The sequence below is a fragment of the Alligator sinensis genome, unplaced genomic scaffold, assembly GCF_000455745.1.
Source record: "Alligator sinensis unplaced genomic scaffold, ASM45574v1 scaffold288_1, whole genome shotgun sequence".
In the NCBI taxonomy this organism is placed as follows: Eukaryota; Metazoa; Chordata; order Crocodylia; family Alligatoridae; genus Alligator; species Alligator sinensis.
This window is the reverse complement of record NW_005841876.1, coordinates 4,440,184-4,457,742: the sequence shown is the minus strand read 5'-3', so window position 1 is coordinate 4,457,742 and position 17,559 is coordinate 4,440,184. Positions and strand designations below refer to the sequence as shown.

The 17,559-nt window shown below is 37.5% G+C and overlaps 2 protein-coding genes across 4 annotated transcripts in view; one reads left to right on the top strand and one right to left on the bottom strand.

Moving 5' to 3' along the window:
* The first annotated feature begins 4,255 nt into the window (after nucleotides 1-4,255).
* ATP4B (ATPase H+/K+ transporting subunit beta) lies at nucleotides 4,256-11,341 on the top strand. Its single transcript, XM_006017261.2, is given in 7 exon segments — nucleotides 4,256-4,367; nucleotides 5,543-5,671; nucleotides 6,501-6,614; nucleotides 7,730-7,929; nucleotides 9,249-9,305; nucleotides 10,197-10,325; nucleotides 10,477-11,341. Coding segments are annotated over 7 exon segments (903 nt in total). The 3' UTR covers nucleotides 10,639-11,341.
* A 2,001-nt stretch (nucleotides 11,342-13,342) lies between these two features.
* Nucleotides 13,343-17,559, bottom strand: part of TFDP1 (transcription factor Dp-1) — a 76,059-nt gene continuing 71,842 nt past the window's right edge. For all 3 annotated transcript variants that reach the window (XM_014527897.2, XM_006017259.3, XM_006017258.3), the window contains one exon: nucleotides 13,343-14,648. In XM_014527897.2, the coding sequence (XP_014383383.1) occupies nucleotides 14,501-14,648 (148 nt within the window). In that variant the 3' untranslated portion in view covers nucleotides 13,343-14,500. The remainder of the gene's footprint in view (nucleotides 14,649-17,559) is intronic.

Below are 17,559 nucleotides of genomic sequence, written 5' to 3'. Positions count from 1 at the left end.
GGGAGAGGGCAAAGCTGGTACTTGAATCCAAAACCAGGTTTATTTTCCCACCAGTTGATGGAGAGCATACAAACCTCATCTTGGAATCAAGTAAATATATATGTATATTGTATTTATTCAAACCCAAGACCAGGTTATTTTTCCCATTTATCTTTCAAGTACAAGGCAGTTTGGGGACAGGCTACTGGTGCAGCTTTGCCTCTGGCCCCAGCCTGAGGTAAGGGCCAGAACCCCGAGTGCTCTCTGGTCCCCTGATTCTCCCCCACCACAGCCTCAGGCCCTCTGCCTGCTCCTTCCCCTCCCCCCTGCAAACTAGGGTCTCCTCTCCCCCAGCCTCTTCTTCCCATCTCTCCTCCACCATCACTTGCCCTTGCTCCAGCCTGGGGCACGGAGCATATGCTTACTCTGGCCCCAGTCTGACCTGTAGCAGTGGTGACAGTAGCTCCAGCCAGGCCCCAGAGCTGGGGCTGTGAGCAGAACTGCCACACTGCCACTGCTGCTACCAGTCTGGGCTGGGGCAAGAGCAAGGGTAAGTGGAGGGGAAGAGGGCAGGTGTGGGATGGGGGAAGAGGCTGCAGGGGGAGACGAGATATGGGGGGAAGAAGCAATGGGGATTTGAGGTTACAGAGGGGGCAGAGGCGGGGGCAGAGGTGGTGGAAGGGCAGGCAGCAACTGAGCAAGTGGTGGAGGGGAAAGACAGCCGGGAGTAAGGGACAGGGGTCAGGCTGCTTGATCCCCCCTCTGCCTATCCCTTAATACCTGCTCTTCCTACCATCTGCTTCCCTGCCTCCCCCTCTGCCGCTGCTTCTCCTGTTGCAGCAGTGGAGGTGGGGAGGGGCATGACAAATTTTAGATGACCCTCCCTTAATTAGTTTCTATGTATAAATTTTCCATGTACAGAATCTAATTATTGGGGGGTCCTCTTGTCTTGGATTCTGATAAATATGGTATATATGATGAGGCAGTCAATTTGTGGAAAACTGGAAAATCCCCAGATTTCCATTGGAAGTTTTCAAAAGCTCTTCAAATCAATACTGTCTCTACTCATAAAGGGCACCATTAATCTTGGAATATTTTAGAATCCTTTAATCTGTCTCATAGTATTTTAAGGAGAACAGAATATATAGTAGATATGTTTTAGGAAAAACAAATTTAATGAAGACAGATTTGAAAATATGGAAAATGCTAGATTTTAGTTTGAAATAATACTGTTACAGAGACAAGATATATATTTTTCCATTCAGATACCATCACTGGTATCATTTTAAAATCTTGGGCCTATTACAGCAGTATCAAAGGTTTTATCAAAAGCAGTGCTACATTTCAGGAAATCATTCTGAAACGCATTTACACACACCTCAAATCTGCCTGCAGAGCGTGCTGATTCCACCCTTCACAAAACCACAATAAACACAGAAGCAGTTCCATCTTTGCAAAGTTTTGATCAGAGTAGAGCTGCATTATTGGAATAAATAATGCTAGCACCCACATAGAATTATTCTGACTGGGGCTGGAGCAGCTAAGAATGCTAAAAAAGGAGGGTTGCCTTGGAAGGAGAAGGAGAGTAGGTGAGGGGAGAACACAGTTTGCTAACAGCAACAATATTGGATGTTGCTTAGAGTTAAGATGAGAGGTCAACATTTCAAAATGTTTCAAAGGATGAAAAGTTCTGATTCAGAAATGTCAAAATGTTTCCCCTCCAAACAGCTCAGGAGTGCTTGCCTGTTACCACAGTACCTCTGTGGGAACTTTTGCATAGGTACCTGATGTGCTTGGCTGGACTCTGTCTCTCTAGCATGATGGTCATGGGACTGCCAAGACACCATCATCTTACTTTGGACTTAGCTTTTGTAGTCTGGTGAGAAGCATGGCTCACAGGGGAGGCATGTGAACTATCACAGCTATGATCCACCAGGGCAGCTCAGAGAGATGTAGACAAATGTTCTGATCCCCAACCATGTATTTCAGTTCAATTTGACCAGTGGAAACATTTTGTTTCAGATCAGCTCAACTTGAAAGCAAGCATTAACAAAAAATTCCCAACCAAAACTCAGCATATTTTGGCAAAATCGACATTTTCTTGTGGCGATGGATATATTGGAAAGAAAAAAGGAGGACACTGCACATATATAGCAAGTTTTAATTCCATTTGTGTCATGTATTGATGGTTAATGCATGCCACGCAGAACAGATCCCTGTGTCTTTAAAGCTGCTGGTGACAGAACTCTTGGAGACAGAAGTAGAGCTGTGCTGCCTTCCCCACCAAGGGGAGGTCTTTTAATCTATTTCTCAGCCAAGAACACGGCCCCAAGAAGCTCGGTCATTTTGATAACATTGAAGAAAGTGCAAAGTGTTCTTACCTCTAGGAATCCTGACAACAGACCAGGAAGTGCTTAAAAAAGAAATGGCAAAGTTAGACTGTTACAAGAGTATGGATTTTCGGCACCATTTCTCCTTATGTGCAGTCTATTACTTAGCTCAGAAAGATACACACAAACAGTTCTCCCTTTTCTAATAATACTTGGAAAGTCTGCAATTTATGTGCACAATGCTGTGTGGAAAGTGCATATATAATTACTAGTAGGCACCTACCGAATTCACAGTGGAAGTGGGATGTGCTGTGGCTCCTTTAACCTTGCAGGTTCCCCTGCACTCCCTCGGTTGATTGGTGGAGGGGCCCTGCTTGTGGCTCGCTCCTTATCAGTGGGGAGGCAAAAACTGCAGTTTTAAATATGGTGCCATTTTTGCCTCCTGCCACCGATTGGCTGAGGTACCCCAGGCAGCTCTGCTGTTTGCTGCTGACTGGTGGGAAGGCAAAAATGATGCCATGTTTAAAACAGCAGTTTTAACTTCCCTGCTGATCAGGAGGGAGTGGCAGGATCCTCTGCTAATCAGCAGTTTGGAGGGGGGAGGTCCAGGGGCGAGGTGCATGCAGGGAAACATGCAAGATTAAAGGAGCCACCATGCACTCTACTTCCACTGTGAATTCGGTAGGTCCCTAGCGATTAGCCATCCACTTTGTCAATAGAATTATGATTTTGGTATGTACTGGTCAATTCTATGCACAAGGAGCTACATGTGGTCATTTATGTAAACAGTTAAATAATTTACATGCACAGAGCTAATTGTGCAAGTAGTTCTTTGTTAAATCAAGCACAGAAGAATAATTCCTGGTGATTCCTTGGACAGAGAACATATTTCTTGGCTTTTGTCTGTTCATCCAATGTTCTTACCTGATGTGTTTGATACGTTGCCTAATAACATATGCTAGAAGTTACCATAACCCACTCCTATTTTCTGTGTATACGAAGTTCAACATTTACATAAAAAATACATAAATAAAACAAAAACACATACCCCCCCATAGAAAACAAGAACACTTAGGCTCTGATCCTACAGAGACTTTTGGGACCATAATTGATTTATTCCAGTTGGACTGCTCACAACATGTAAAGTTAAGCATACACATTTGCAGCAACAGAGCTCCAGGTTGTAAAGCAAAATAATCAAAAGTCAGGAATGCTAAAGTTAAGGTAAACCCATGGCATCTGAACCTACTTCCTTGCCCGCATATACAACAAAACTGCCTTTTATCATAATCATGCTTTCCTGCTGGATCCAGTCTTCATTTAGTTGTGGTGGTGAGAAAGAGACAGGGATATAAAATGGGTCAGATGCAGCCTTGTTTCTTGAGATAGTGCACTAGAATAGAGCCTCCAGTAGATAGTAGAGAAAAAGTAATCCCAAATTTCTTTTCTGGTTGTGAAAATGGGCAAACTGAATATTGGATACTTCACCAAATCTGCAATTACTTACTCCTTGTGGGCCCACAGGAGGAACTTGATCAGGTGGTTGTAGATTATTTAAAAAAAACACCAGGGGAACAGTCTTTCTTAACTTTATCTGTCTTGATAATAGCTATCACACTGAATATATCACAAGCTCGAAGGTGGTGAGCAAAATGCGTAACTCCACAGATTGAGGTATTAGAAAGTAGAAGGACATTTGATAGCAAGAAATTTTTCCTTGCCAGTCTGAACATAGTACATTGTCAATAATGACATAAAAGACAATATCTGAACTGGGTTGATAATTGCTTGTGGTTTCACTGATATTGGATGCAATCTGATTGACCTTCAGGGTAAAAAGGTATAAAAACCAAAGTATTTTTCTTGAACAGCCGTTTGGACATCAGTTTAATTTCTTGATTTCTAAGGGACTTCTTTGGGACGTGGGACCAGATTTTTCTAAGAAAATGGCAACTTTTAATGAAAAAAAAACCTGCAGCCAACGGATGGAAGATTTCAGCCGTTTTATGTGGAATCCAGAAACAAAGCAGTTTATGGGAAGAACCTTGATTAAGTGGGGTATGTGTTTGTGTTCATCTACAAAAACAAGAATCTTTTCTTTTTTGTGGTATTGTTAGAAAACTGCATATTTTTAAATGACTGAAATAACATATAAATGTTGGATTTTTTATGATTACCAATTTTACAGATGACTGATTTTTATTACAGTTATGATTCATCTTTGCAGGTCAGTGAAATATTTTGTTACAGCCCACGTTAATTTCCTGAAATGTTTCTGACTGTGGAATTATAGAACGAAGAGATTTGGTATTTCAATGATGCTTCACAAATACAAGGGTTTTATTGCCATAGTTAAAATGTCTAAATAACTGTCAGGATAAAATGAATGGATTTAAAAATGAATTAAAACAAGGCAAGGAAAGACAATCACTGAAAACTGGAATGAGCACAATGAACAGCAACCAGAAATATTAAGTAGTAGAACTGATTTATGAGAAAAACTGAAAGGACTAAGGACTCGATCCTGCTCCCACTTTAGTCAATGACAAAGATTCTACTGGCTTCTATATCTAAAGCCCATGAAAACAGCATGAACAATGCACTCCCAGTGTGTGTTTTTAACTCTTCAAGACCAGGTCAGAAGAATGAGAAAATCATTTCTAGTCCAAATATCTGGAAATATAATTTTCCTCTCTAAAATTATTTTTGAACTCCTGTTTGATTAGCACATTTGCCATTTTATCCCAGCACACTGATGTCTATTCATCCACCCAGAGCCAGATCTTTTAATAACATGCGATATAATTATATGGTCTACAGTCAGAGGGGCCCAACTCTTACTAACGTTAAGACGACTTTTCATTCTTCCCACGTATTCTAATCTCTCCCTTCCTTACCCCTTTCGTGAGATACCAGAATTTGACTGCAAGACATTTTTCTGAGATACAGTGTGTCAAATTTTATTTAGTCAAAAGGGTTTTATTTTGAATTTTAATTTTAAATCAATTTGAAATTTTAATATTTTGTTGTTGGCAAAGTGCCCAGTAACAATTGAGGCCATGTAGAAATAGGTGACACATTCATTATTTTGCCACTCTACTTTCCTGTCTTTGGCTATGACAGCATTTACAAAGGCGGTGGTGGGGAATGACGGCAAAACAATGGTGCTGTGGAATGCTTATATGCAGAATTCACTTTAACTATATATTCTAAATCATACATTTCCTTTGCAGTGTGGATCATTTTGTACTACATGGCCTTCTATGTGGTGATAACTGGGCTGTTTGCACTTTCCCTATATTCCTTAATGAGAACAATAAATCCATATACACCGGACTATCAAGATCAATTAAGATCGCCAGGTACTGTTATAATTCTGTCTGTTTCACATCATATGGCCAAACTATCAAAATCACATTGTTTTGTATAACAACACAGTAGTTTACTTAAATTGATTGGCACTGGAAGTAGTCTCACAACTAATGGGGCAATGGGAGATGGAGATTGGTAGAACTGACTTGGGTAAAGCAAAAACATGCTCCAACTGTAGTCCAAAAGTTAAACACAAATGAAAAGAAAATCCAAGGTTGAAAAATCTGCATTTACTTTTATACTTCTCTGAACATTCTGGCTTCAACTATTAAAGTACTAGTGCCTGAGTATGCACATGAAAACCATGTATGGAAGATATCCTCCACAGTCTGATCTCTGCCCTTTCACGTGCAGATAGGGTCACCCATCACTGCATTACCCCAACCTCTTAGAATCCGCAGGGTCAGAAATTGAGTAAGTAGGGGTAGAAGTACCTAGGTTAATATGGACACCCCTGCTTGCGTCCAGCATAAGTCTGCTCACAAACAAAAAACAGCTGGAAATCAACCAAGAGAAAAATGGAATAGAGTGGGAAAAGGCAAAACGTGTTTAACACCTGGGAAAAACAGGTGTTCAACAAGTTAATACCAAAATATCCAATCTAAGGCTTCTCCTAATTACCATTTTTAAGCAAAGGAAAAGAAAACCCACTGCTTTTAGCTACAGAACACTACTCCAAATTATATCCTCCCACCCGCAAATGATATGACTTGTTTGTAAGCAAATGGTCAATTTTCCTCTCTTCATATCTAGCAAGTGAAAAGCTTGCTGGCAAATAATCAGCGCAAGGATGGTTTTTCTTTTCTTTCTTTCATAAAGGTGTGACATTACGGCCAGACGTTTATGCGGATGAAGATCTGGACATTCGTTATAATATTAGTGACACACACTCCTGGGGAAGACTTGTAACTGCACTTCACACTTTTCTTTCAGGTGAGAGAAGAAAATATAGTTCATATTTATTCAAGCATAACATTAAGGAAGCACCAGTTACAGCTCTCTTGTGAAGGCTGAATTGAGTTTTGCACTTCAAGCAGAGATTCAACTTTGAGGGGGGGGCGGGGGGTTGTATGAAAAACACAGTGTATCCTCCCAAAATTATAAAACATTTACTATATAAGAGTATACTCTTTGAGTATTATCTTTTTTGAAAATTAACAAGTAAACCTGTTGATTAATTTATTAATCAAGTTCATGGGAAATGTGTTGCTTAAAAAATAAAGATCCTTTTCACATCACTTTTCATCAGAAATGGTCCTAAAAACAGTGGGTCAGATCCTAAAAGAGGACTTAGATGGATTTTAGGCCCACAAATAAAAAACCTGGAATCCAAAAAATCCCTACAAAGCAAACATGTACCCCTGGAGGCACCTATACTCACTTCTTGTCCTAAAATCTTCCCAGGTCCTCCAGTTCCATCTTCTGCACATGCTCAAATCTACCATGCTGAGCAGGTAGGCCCTATTTAGATCCAGAATCAAGCTGGAGCAGCAATTATATCCCCAGAGGGCTGATCTCCAGAAAGGCTCAAAACACTAATGGCTCTGGATTTTGCATTCCACCTTGGGGTAGAGGTGTCTATGATATAGACGTTATAGACGCCATTTGTTAAGTACCCAAGTCTTTTACTGGATCTGGCGCAGAGAGAAACCATAAAGTGAACACCATGCCATGGTGTTATTATAGGGGGCATTCAAAGCTGTGTTGGTGATGTAACTGTACCATAGCAGTTAAATATTTGTATTTATTGTCAATTGAACTGTAATTTTGTATTCCTGGCATTTATAATGCTTATTTTTAGAATAATTATAACATTCCTGGTATTAATTTTACTTTGAATTATTAATATATACAGTCAACCATAATTCCATTTGAAAGTAGGTTTATAAACAATGTAACTTAACCTTCTAATACTATCTGACACCATTCTATCCATCAGAAACAAGAACTTGTAAATGGTATCAGGAACTAGAATGTCCCAGTGAAATGTTTCAAGGACACAAAACTGGTAGAGAAATTAAGTTTTTTCCTTGTTGTTACATGTACAGCATACAATACAACTGCACAACGTAATAACATCAACTGCTCAAGTGAGATATACTTCTTCCAGAAATCATTCCTTGGTCCAAATAAAACAAAATTCTCCTGCAAGTTCACAGCAGACATGCTTGAAAACTGTTCAGGCCTGACAGATCCCAATTTTGGATTTCCAGAAGGAAAGCCATGCTTTATTATAAAAATGAACAGGGTAAGTACCAATCCAACATGCTGAAAAAGCATGATCTGTTAGCTGTTTGATAAAATAAGCAGAAAAAAATTATATATTTTAGGGCATAATATATGGTATATTGCTTTAGAATGTACATTCTGACTTGCTTCAGTACTTCAGGTATTGTCCATTTCTGTGAAGACCCAAATATTTATTAGAGAATCAGTATGATTATGATATCACAAATGCCAAGAAAATGAAACTTGAGCAATTAACAGGAAAACAGGTTTTAAAAAGATTGTTCACAACTGCGTTTTTCATTTGCTTTTTGTTAACATCAATTTAACTTTAAGCACCTGACAAAACCCCTAAGGGAAAAAAATACACTTTTTGCTGAAATGTCAAGATCTTCTTTCTTAACCTGAGTTTCTTACATACACCTGCAATTGGAACAGTATAATATTCTTGATAGCTCATGGACTCATTCTCCAGATTTCAAGAAAGCCTCCAGCTGAAACTAGGAACACAAGGCTTGATCATTTTAAATAAGAAAATATTGGGGGGAGGGACATGGAAGAGAACTTCAGGTTTTGTTTTTTACAATGTATCAGTGTATGAAGACCACAAAACTAGTTTTTTGTTTTCCTTTTCAGGGAATGGCCCATTAAGATTCCAGGCTTTTTGATTCAGTTTAAGTATAGGATAAAGAAAGATATTTTTTCTGGTCACCTGTGAAGAATTGTTTAATTTTTGGGCTTCTGACTTACACTGTAGTCATTAGTGATTGCTGCTACTTAGCAAGCTTCAAGGGCCAGCTTCCAGGAGTGGAAGCTTAGATGCCTGGCTTTGGCAGATAAAGAACAGACTCTTTTCAGAAAGCTGCTGCATTCACCAGCAAGGCCTTTTTCAGGCCTCCTACCACCTCAAGGCTCAGCAACAAGGAGGAGAGCCTGCCTTACAGTCTCCACTGAGGATTATGTCCTTCCTTGCTCACAGAGATACAGATTCTGCTATTTTGTATCTGCAAAGGGTAGCCCAAGCCAGTGATGAGATGTTAGGACATTGGAGGGAGCAAGTTTTAATAAGGTGCATTAATAAGCTTCTGCTCACTGAAAATTACCGTGATGAACATACACAATTTAATCAGTTAGCCCCTGTGAAGTAACAGAATAGTGTTGCATATTGCCATATGATGTTTTATGGCAAGGTTTTTTATGCTTACATAAAAGTAAGTGACCTAAGTTTCATAATTCTTACTGAGTTTCAGATAAAGCAGCATGTAAATCTAAACTTATTGCTTTGTCAATTTTAAATAACAAGTCATTGAGCTGAACAACATGAACTTTTTGTTATTTCAGATTATCCATTTTCTCCCTGGCAATGGCACTGCACCAAGGGTAAACTGCACGAATAAAGTAAGTCTCCAGAGCTTATATTTCAAAGTATCTAAGCAGTGCAGCTCTAACGCATGTAAACTGTGATTTCTCTTTATCTTTTAAGACAAATAAATGACTGTTAACTTGATTTAACAAAACAGTGAATTTATAACTCATTGCAGTGTCTAATTGTTCTTTCAGTTGAGGTATTCTGAGCTATACACCTCTTTCTGCACCAAGAACAGTCAAAAAGGGAAGTTTTTTAAAGTCATTTGGAAACTGTTCAGATATTGCAGATATTACAGTAGTGGAAATTATCTGTCTCAATTTTTTGCTATTGCTGCCATCTTATCTCTTACCACACATACTTTTGAAAATGGAAGGTCTATTTTTACTAAAATAACATCTAAAACCCAGAAACTCTGGGTTGACAGAGGTCTCTTCACATTTTAAAATTTTAATTATATGAGATTTGGTCATTTAAAAACTGTGCTTGTAAATATTTATTTAAGGGAGTATACATATTAAATATCAGATATTAAAGCTCTTCATAAAAACTATTTCCCTTATGCATTTTGATAAAATAATTAAATATATTGCTCTTTAAATATAATCACTGGCATCTGAGCTAGTATTCATTGAAATGAGTAGGGAATTCACTACTCAAAGCAATTGTTATGGACTCTCTCTGATATAGGCAGAAATCCAGGCACTAGTTAAAGTCTCAAATATCATGATAATTTATCTTTACAACTAGATATCTACTGATTTATTAATGAGAGCTGAGTCTATAGAATTAATTTAACTGGGGCATAAAATGTTAGGCATGTTCTTAAGTGCTGTGCTGACAAGCAGTGGACCATTGAACTGGGACTTCAGTGAATACTATATGGGTTTCAGTATCAACAACATTCCGGGCAAAGTTTACAGTTATATTGCTAATAATCCTCTTTTCTTCAAAAACAGGATGATGATTCCAGCCCACTTGAAGTTCAATACTATCCAGTCAATGGTACCTTTAACCTTCACTACTTCCCTTATTATGGAAAGAAAGCACAGGTATACACTTCTAAACTCTCATTTTTCCTTCAAGTTTTTTTCTGTAAAATTGTGTGAATTTAACAGAAATTAAATGTACAAGATGTATTTCTAAATTGACAGCATAATTTTTTAAGAAAAGTTTTAAGACCTCCTTTTTCTTTCATCCTAGCCCACCTATACCAACCCTTTGGTAGCAGTGAGATTTCTCAACATTCCAAAGAATACAGAAGTTAACATAGTGTGCAGAATTGTTGGAACTGGAATCATCTCAGATAATATTCATGACCCATTCGAAGGAAAAGTGGAATTCAGACTGACAATACAAGATTAGACAACAGTAACATTTATAGTACAAATGAAAACATTTCTAAAAAGTGTGCTATGAAGAGTGATTTAGGTGTCACTACATTGTTTTGTATTTATTTTCTCTCAATGATTTTACACCAAAATTGCTCAGATTGCAGTTTAACAAAAGCCATTTTAAATGCCAGTACTGAAAGATCATCCACAGATCAAAAAATCCACAGTATCATTTACAATGCAACAAGCAAGAAGGATTTTTCTTGATGACATACTATGTGGAACAAAACAGCTTGCTCTTCCATGACAACCATATGTTGATGTCTTAGTGCAAACAGTTGTATAAAACAGCTTTCTTCTAAAATGAAGCAGAAATGACTCATGAGAAACATGGACATAGTATCAAGATGTCATTTTCAGTTACTTTTTTTAACCATAGAATAACCATTGTATATTTACTACTTACTGGACACTGTAGAAACAGCTGAGGTATTAGGAAAAATAAAATGGCACAGCAGTTGAAGCACTGGTTTATATTTCATTACACATTTTTTTCCCAAAATAGCATTTAAAACTATGAAAACAACAAAAAATTGTGAACCAAAATGCTCAAATGTTAACCAGTACCATTTGTACATAACCATACCATTTGCCCATTGAGCTATTAGAAACGAGCATAAAAATCCTCCTGCTTCTCTTGCAGAGGAAGATCCTGCTGGCTTTGTCTTCATCATCATTTACCACTCTGCTAATCTGCATTATTTATAAGTTTCTTTTTTATTATCAGCATTGATTTTATACTTACGTTGGAATATTTTGCATCAATGATCTTAAAGTGATTGCTGCAGAACCTCACTAAAACCACTCCCATTCAGTGATATGGTTTTTTAAAATGGTCATTTAGCCAGCTCTTAATCCATTTAACTTCGGCTTTGTGGTTTCTGTAGTATTGATGTTATTTTTAATTAGGATATCATGCTGTACTGAGTCAAACACCTTAAAATAGTCTAAGCATCTATGAGAGGTAAAAGGTTTTTATGATCTTTTACTGCACCAACTTTAAAATATTACTAAAAATGTATATACGGTTGATCCAATAAATCACACACACTTTCTACTCTAAACATCCATATGATTTAAACACCCAACTCTTAACCTCCCCAGAGAAATTAGGTTTGTTTAGGAAGATCTATTTTCTATTAGAACTACCACTTCGATAAAAATAATATAATATGTCTAATTCTTTTAAAGTCAACACCCTTTATAAAAAAAAAAAAAAAAAAAAAAAAGAAGTAAAGTGAGGCCTGGCAGCCTGATATCAGAGTTTGCTGGGTTGTTCTTTTTGAAAATATGTACAATGGTAGTAGTCTTCCATTCTTCTAGAATGTCTCTTGTGTTCCAAGATTTATTGAAAAATTAAAACACAGAGAGAAAATATCTACTTAAATCAAACCTTTTAGGACTTCATTTAAAATTTTAGGATTTAATTTTGTTTTAAATCCCCAAGTAGATATTTAATGTCATCCTTATTTACTGAAGGAGTGGGAAAATACTTCCAACTTCCTGATAGCCTTCTTCACAAGGACTTTCAATTTTGCTGTACACTGGTATCCTAAAAGTGGGGGGAGAAGGGAGGTAGAAAGTGTTTTTCAAACTTTCCAACAACCAGATCTTGCAACTGAATAGGACTGACATCATTGCTTTGGTATTTGCACTGATGGTACCAAGCTGTCACTTGGTACACTGACAGTACCAAGGTTTATTACTAAGACCGCATGCAAAGCTAGCTGGGCTTGTGTTTCAGTTAGGTGAATTTAATCCATGCTTTTATGCTACCCTGCCTCTCCCTCAAGATGCCAAAGAGCTCCATTATGAACAAGTGATTTCTTGAAGAGAGTAGTAATTGCAACTTGGCAAGTGGTTTAAAGAACTGATGGATATTCTTTGCTTTCCACCTTTGTTTCTGGAGAGGAGCTGTACAGAGTAGTTTCCCTACCCCAGATCTGTTTCGATTTCAGACCCTCTTGCTGAAATTCATGAAGATTAATCAGAAACAAGAAGTCAAGAAAGGAGAGGCTTTTAGAACTCCCCCCCCCCATTTTTTCATACCCACTGCCAAAGACCAAGAGCCCTACGAAACTACTCCACAGTCTAAAAATCACTGATTTATACCCTTTACCTTTATCTCTTCACTCTGAAACTTTGAACCTTCCCTTTCTCTCTGTCCTAGCTTTCTCAAAGCCTCTCTTTCCTCTGTCCAACTGTAGATGATATGCTGGAACTTTATAATTCAGGGGAAGCTTGAAGATATGAGCCAGAGAAGTCTTTGGGCTGCCACTTAACTACTGATAGGCTTTGCAGATGCAGATGTGACTTCTCCTACTGAAGAGCTAAAGGAAGGGAGGAGCTGACTCAGCTGCTATGGAAGGATATTTTCTCACATCAACACCACAAAGAAACGCACCCATCTGTGGTGACATCAGGTTGATAACGCATTAACAAAAGAGTTCCTCTAGACCAGTGGTTCCCAATCTTTCTGATTCCATGCCCCACTTCCAGCAAGAGCCCAACTCTTCCAACAGAATACATGTCGCTTACAACCCCACTTATAAAGTGCTGCAAACTCTAGTTTGGGAACCATTGCTCTCAGGCCTCCAAAATCACCACTCAGACAATCCAATAAGCCCCTGAATGAGCTGAAATGTTCTAAGTAGAATAATCCTAAATTAGAAAAACACAGAGCTTGTTAAAAATGCCCATGCGCGTTTTATTAATAAAAACTAACAGTGCCAAGGTTAAACAAGTCAAACAATTAAAGTCTCTTTATAGTCCATAAAATATTACAGAAGTTTATTTGTGTTTCAATAAAAAGACTACTGTCTTAGAATAGGCAGCTGACAGTATTTGTGCAGTTAATTGTTTTGTGAATAAATTTAAAAAGACTACCACCTGCCCTGAAATTCCTTTTATAAAAATGAACTATTAAAAATGATTGACAAATTTTGAGTTAAAAAACTTAAAACATTCTCTATATTTAATTTCAACTTTATAATAGATTACAGGAAGATGCTTATGAAACAAATACAAACATTTGTTTCAGTACATGTCTTTATACGATAGACTTATAAGTATGTAAACAACTATATAATAAAAAGTTTCCAAAGTCTGCCTGTAAGAAATCAGGCAAAATTTACCATAAGCAATAAATCATTCCAAACCTTCAAGACATTTTATACACCTGCACCAGCTGGCAGTAAACATTTGCCAAAAACTTTGTAATTTTATGTTTCAACATACAGTGAAAACAATATATAAAACCGATGGAATTACAATGTTATATATAATTTAAGGGAAAGTAAGTTCACAACAACATTTCTGGAATTTAACATGTAAAAAAGTAGGACGTATCTCTTTTGTTTGTTTCTTTGGACACTGCATGATTAATGAAAACCACTACTACATTAGCTTGCTATCCCTCAAAAAGTGGTATAATCAAAATACACTCCAAAGAAATGGTCATTCAGTGTATTCATTTTCCACAGAAGGATAGCATTTTATTTTTCATTGATGTGTCTACATTTTCTTTAGCAAAATTAGGAAAAAACATTTGGGGCAAAATGCATTTTCCTTCAAGTAAAAAAACTAAAGAGTAAATAAAGGCTCTGCATTAACACACTGGTATCAAAACACACATCCACACCACATTTAAAAATATCCTACATAAAACAATCCTTGTTTGCTTATCAGAGGTGCAATTTCTAAACTCAGAACTGCTTACCAATATTTTCCTTGAGGGATGGGGCAAAATAATTTGAGTGTTTTCTCCCTAGAACAATTTATTTCCTGAAGCTTGCTGAATTTTAACAAAAAATAAAGTCTACAAACAAAGGGGATCAGTCATCATCGTCATTTTCATTAAAGTCGTCATCGTCATCTTCATCATCTCCAACATAAGAGACAGGCGTTTCAACTCTGGAGCCACTGTACTGTGATCCATTGGAACTTGTAGCTAACATTCCATCTCCACCGTTGGAAAAGTCACTGAAACAAGGAAAAATTAAATTAATATTTATCATTTATAATACATTTATTCAGTTATTATTTGCATGTGAGGTGGAACACTAAAATTCAGTGAAATTTTGAACATTCCATGGAAAGAAAGTCAAGTTTTTATCAAGTGTTCACCTATTTTTGTCACTGCTGCTATACTGATTTATTGCCATTTATCACATTTTTAGGCATGGGAAAGACAGACAAGTCAGAACATCTGGATACTGCAAGAGTTCAGAAGGGTTGACACATTTTCCTGTAAGGTTACTTTAACATATTGAAAATTTCTTTAAAACAAAACAAGCAAACACCAAACCTTAGTCAGCTTTCCAGATATCACTTCAGAAAAATGGTCCACAAACAACCAACTGAGACTAAACAAAGACAAGTGCAGAGTCCTGTACTTGGGACAGGATAACTGTATGTAAAAATACAGACTAGGGAATAACTGGACTGGCTGTAGTACTGCAGAGAAGGACTTGGGGATTACAGTGGACCACAACCTGAGTGTGAGTCAACAAGGTGCTCTTGTTGCAAAAAAAGCCAACAGCATCCTAGGCTGAATTAACAAGAGTGCCACTTGCAATCAAGTGAGGGATTTAGCACTGGTAAAGTCACATCTGGAATACCATATCCAGTTTCGGGCCCTACACTTCCAAGAAAGATGTGGACAGTTTGGAAAGGGCACAAGGCAACAAAAATGATTAGGTACCTCTGAGACAAGACTTCTAAGGAAAGGCTGAAAGAACTAGGGTTATTTAGCTTGAAGAAGAAAAGACTGAGGGAGGATTTGATAATAGTCTTTAAATACCTGAAGAATAAATATAGAAACGATGGAGATGGATTTTTCTCTGTGGTTGTAGGGGACAGGACTAGGAGCAATGGCCTCAAGCTGCAGCAATGGAAATTTAGGCTGGAGATTAGAATGAACTCTCTATGAGTGGTTAGGCATTAGAACAGGCTCCCTAGAGAAGTTATGGAATCTCCTTACTTGGAAACTTAAAAAAAACAGTTTAGATGCCTGGCTGAGAGGTTTAGTTAGGAATGATCCTGTCTTGAGCAGGGGGCTGGAACAGACCTTGTGAGCTCCCTTCCAGCCCTACTTCCCTATGAACCTATGAGGCTCTAAGCTACTCTTAGATGAGACCACTCCTCATAATTGAAAATGTGCCACTGTGTAGATAAGGTGAGAGCAAGCACAGGAGTGAACATAACTTCATAGCCCAGCAACAATGGCACTTACTCAAGGAAAGGAAGGGGAGATGCCTAGAATCTGTCCCTACTCTTAACACTGTTTAAAGCATTTTATCTAATGACTTCATCTGCTGTGCTGGTATGTTGGGAAGACTGTTTATAAAACATATTTGAAGTAGTTTAATTAGCAAACCTAGAAAGCAAATGGCAAGTGAGAATTGACAAGCTAGCAAGTGAAGTAATATTTTCTAATAATCTCTGAAAGAAAAATAGTTGTGAGTGGGTGCAACTATGCAAGCTTGTATAATTTATAAATGTCGTAAGAATGGATGAGAAAGCAATAAAGAAAGAACTCACCATAAGTTTGCACCATTCCTTTGAACAGATTGTCAACTGTGTGAAACTAATCACACAGTACTATTTAAAACCACTGAATCTGACATTCATTTGCACATCCATATTTATACTCTATTTGGGGTGCTTTTTTATTTGGTCAAACGAGGAGGTTCCAAATAAAAGCTTATCAAAACTAAAAAAATTGCAAGATTGTCTATTTGTTTCAAACCTAGGAAAAATGGAGGATGCTAAAATGTCAGAATTTGGAATATTTATAACAGGTGCCTCAAAAAAGGGATATACCTGTAGAGGCAAAGTTAAAAAAAAGGCAACACAGAGCTACTATTTTAGGGCCAACGGGGTATTAAAAAAAAGAAAAAGAAGAAAACACAATCACTTAAAGCTTACAAATAAAGAGATGAGGATATAAATCTATCAAATAAGTCTGGCAAACAGTCTATACCTAGAAACATTTTAATCTACTAAAATGGGCCATGTAGTTGCCAATTTGTGCCTTTTTAACTATACTAATACCAAAAATTAAGTTTGTTTGCGAAATAAATTAACTGAGAAACTGATAAGTATGTGAACATGAGCATCCCATGTAAGAATTAAATGCCTCCCTAACGGTGCTCCCTCCCCCCACTCCCAGAGAAATGGACCTTAAACTGTTAGTGTATTCCTGGGAACATGTTGGGGTAGAGTTATGCTCACTATGGTAGGTTACAAAAGGTTGGCAAGTCAGAAATACTTAAAGTGAAGCCTTAAAGCCCAGTGGGTTTCAGATTAATATTGTATCTGTCAGTATGACTAGAAACCAATATTAGAAGCTGAAGAATACTTCTGGGAAATTGTGAGTAACTGAGATACAAAGATTATTAAAAGCAGCGGGGAAGATTAACATAGAGAGTGACCCACATTCTCCCAGCACATATTAGGATATAGAGACTGCTTTTCTTTCATTAGCTGAGGTTGAAGGGATTCTGCAAATTCAGCTGACATCTAACGAGTCAAGGAGAGAGAAAGTTAAGGGGTGACGAAGTAGACTGCAGGAACAACTTCCATATCAAAAGTACAGAGCAAATCTTTCCTTCAGCCAGAAGCAGTAAGTTTGTCAGGCTTCTCCTAGGGTGATGTTCTGTGACCTTCATCTTTGTATTGGCCTCTGGCCAGAAAATATTTAAAATTTCAATGCCCTTGATGTTCAAAGGTTTCTTTACACTCCAATTCCAACTATTACTACACAAAACTTGGTTAAAAGTTGAAGGTAAAGTGGGGGGAAATGTACTTACCTTGTAATTCTGATTCTATAAAGATATTCTGGCAACATTTGTAATCCTGAACTTCAGTTCCCTACTCAAAATGGGGAGAA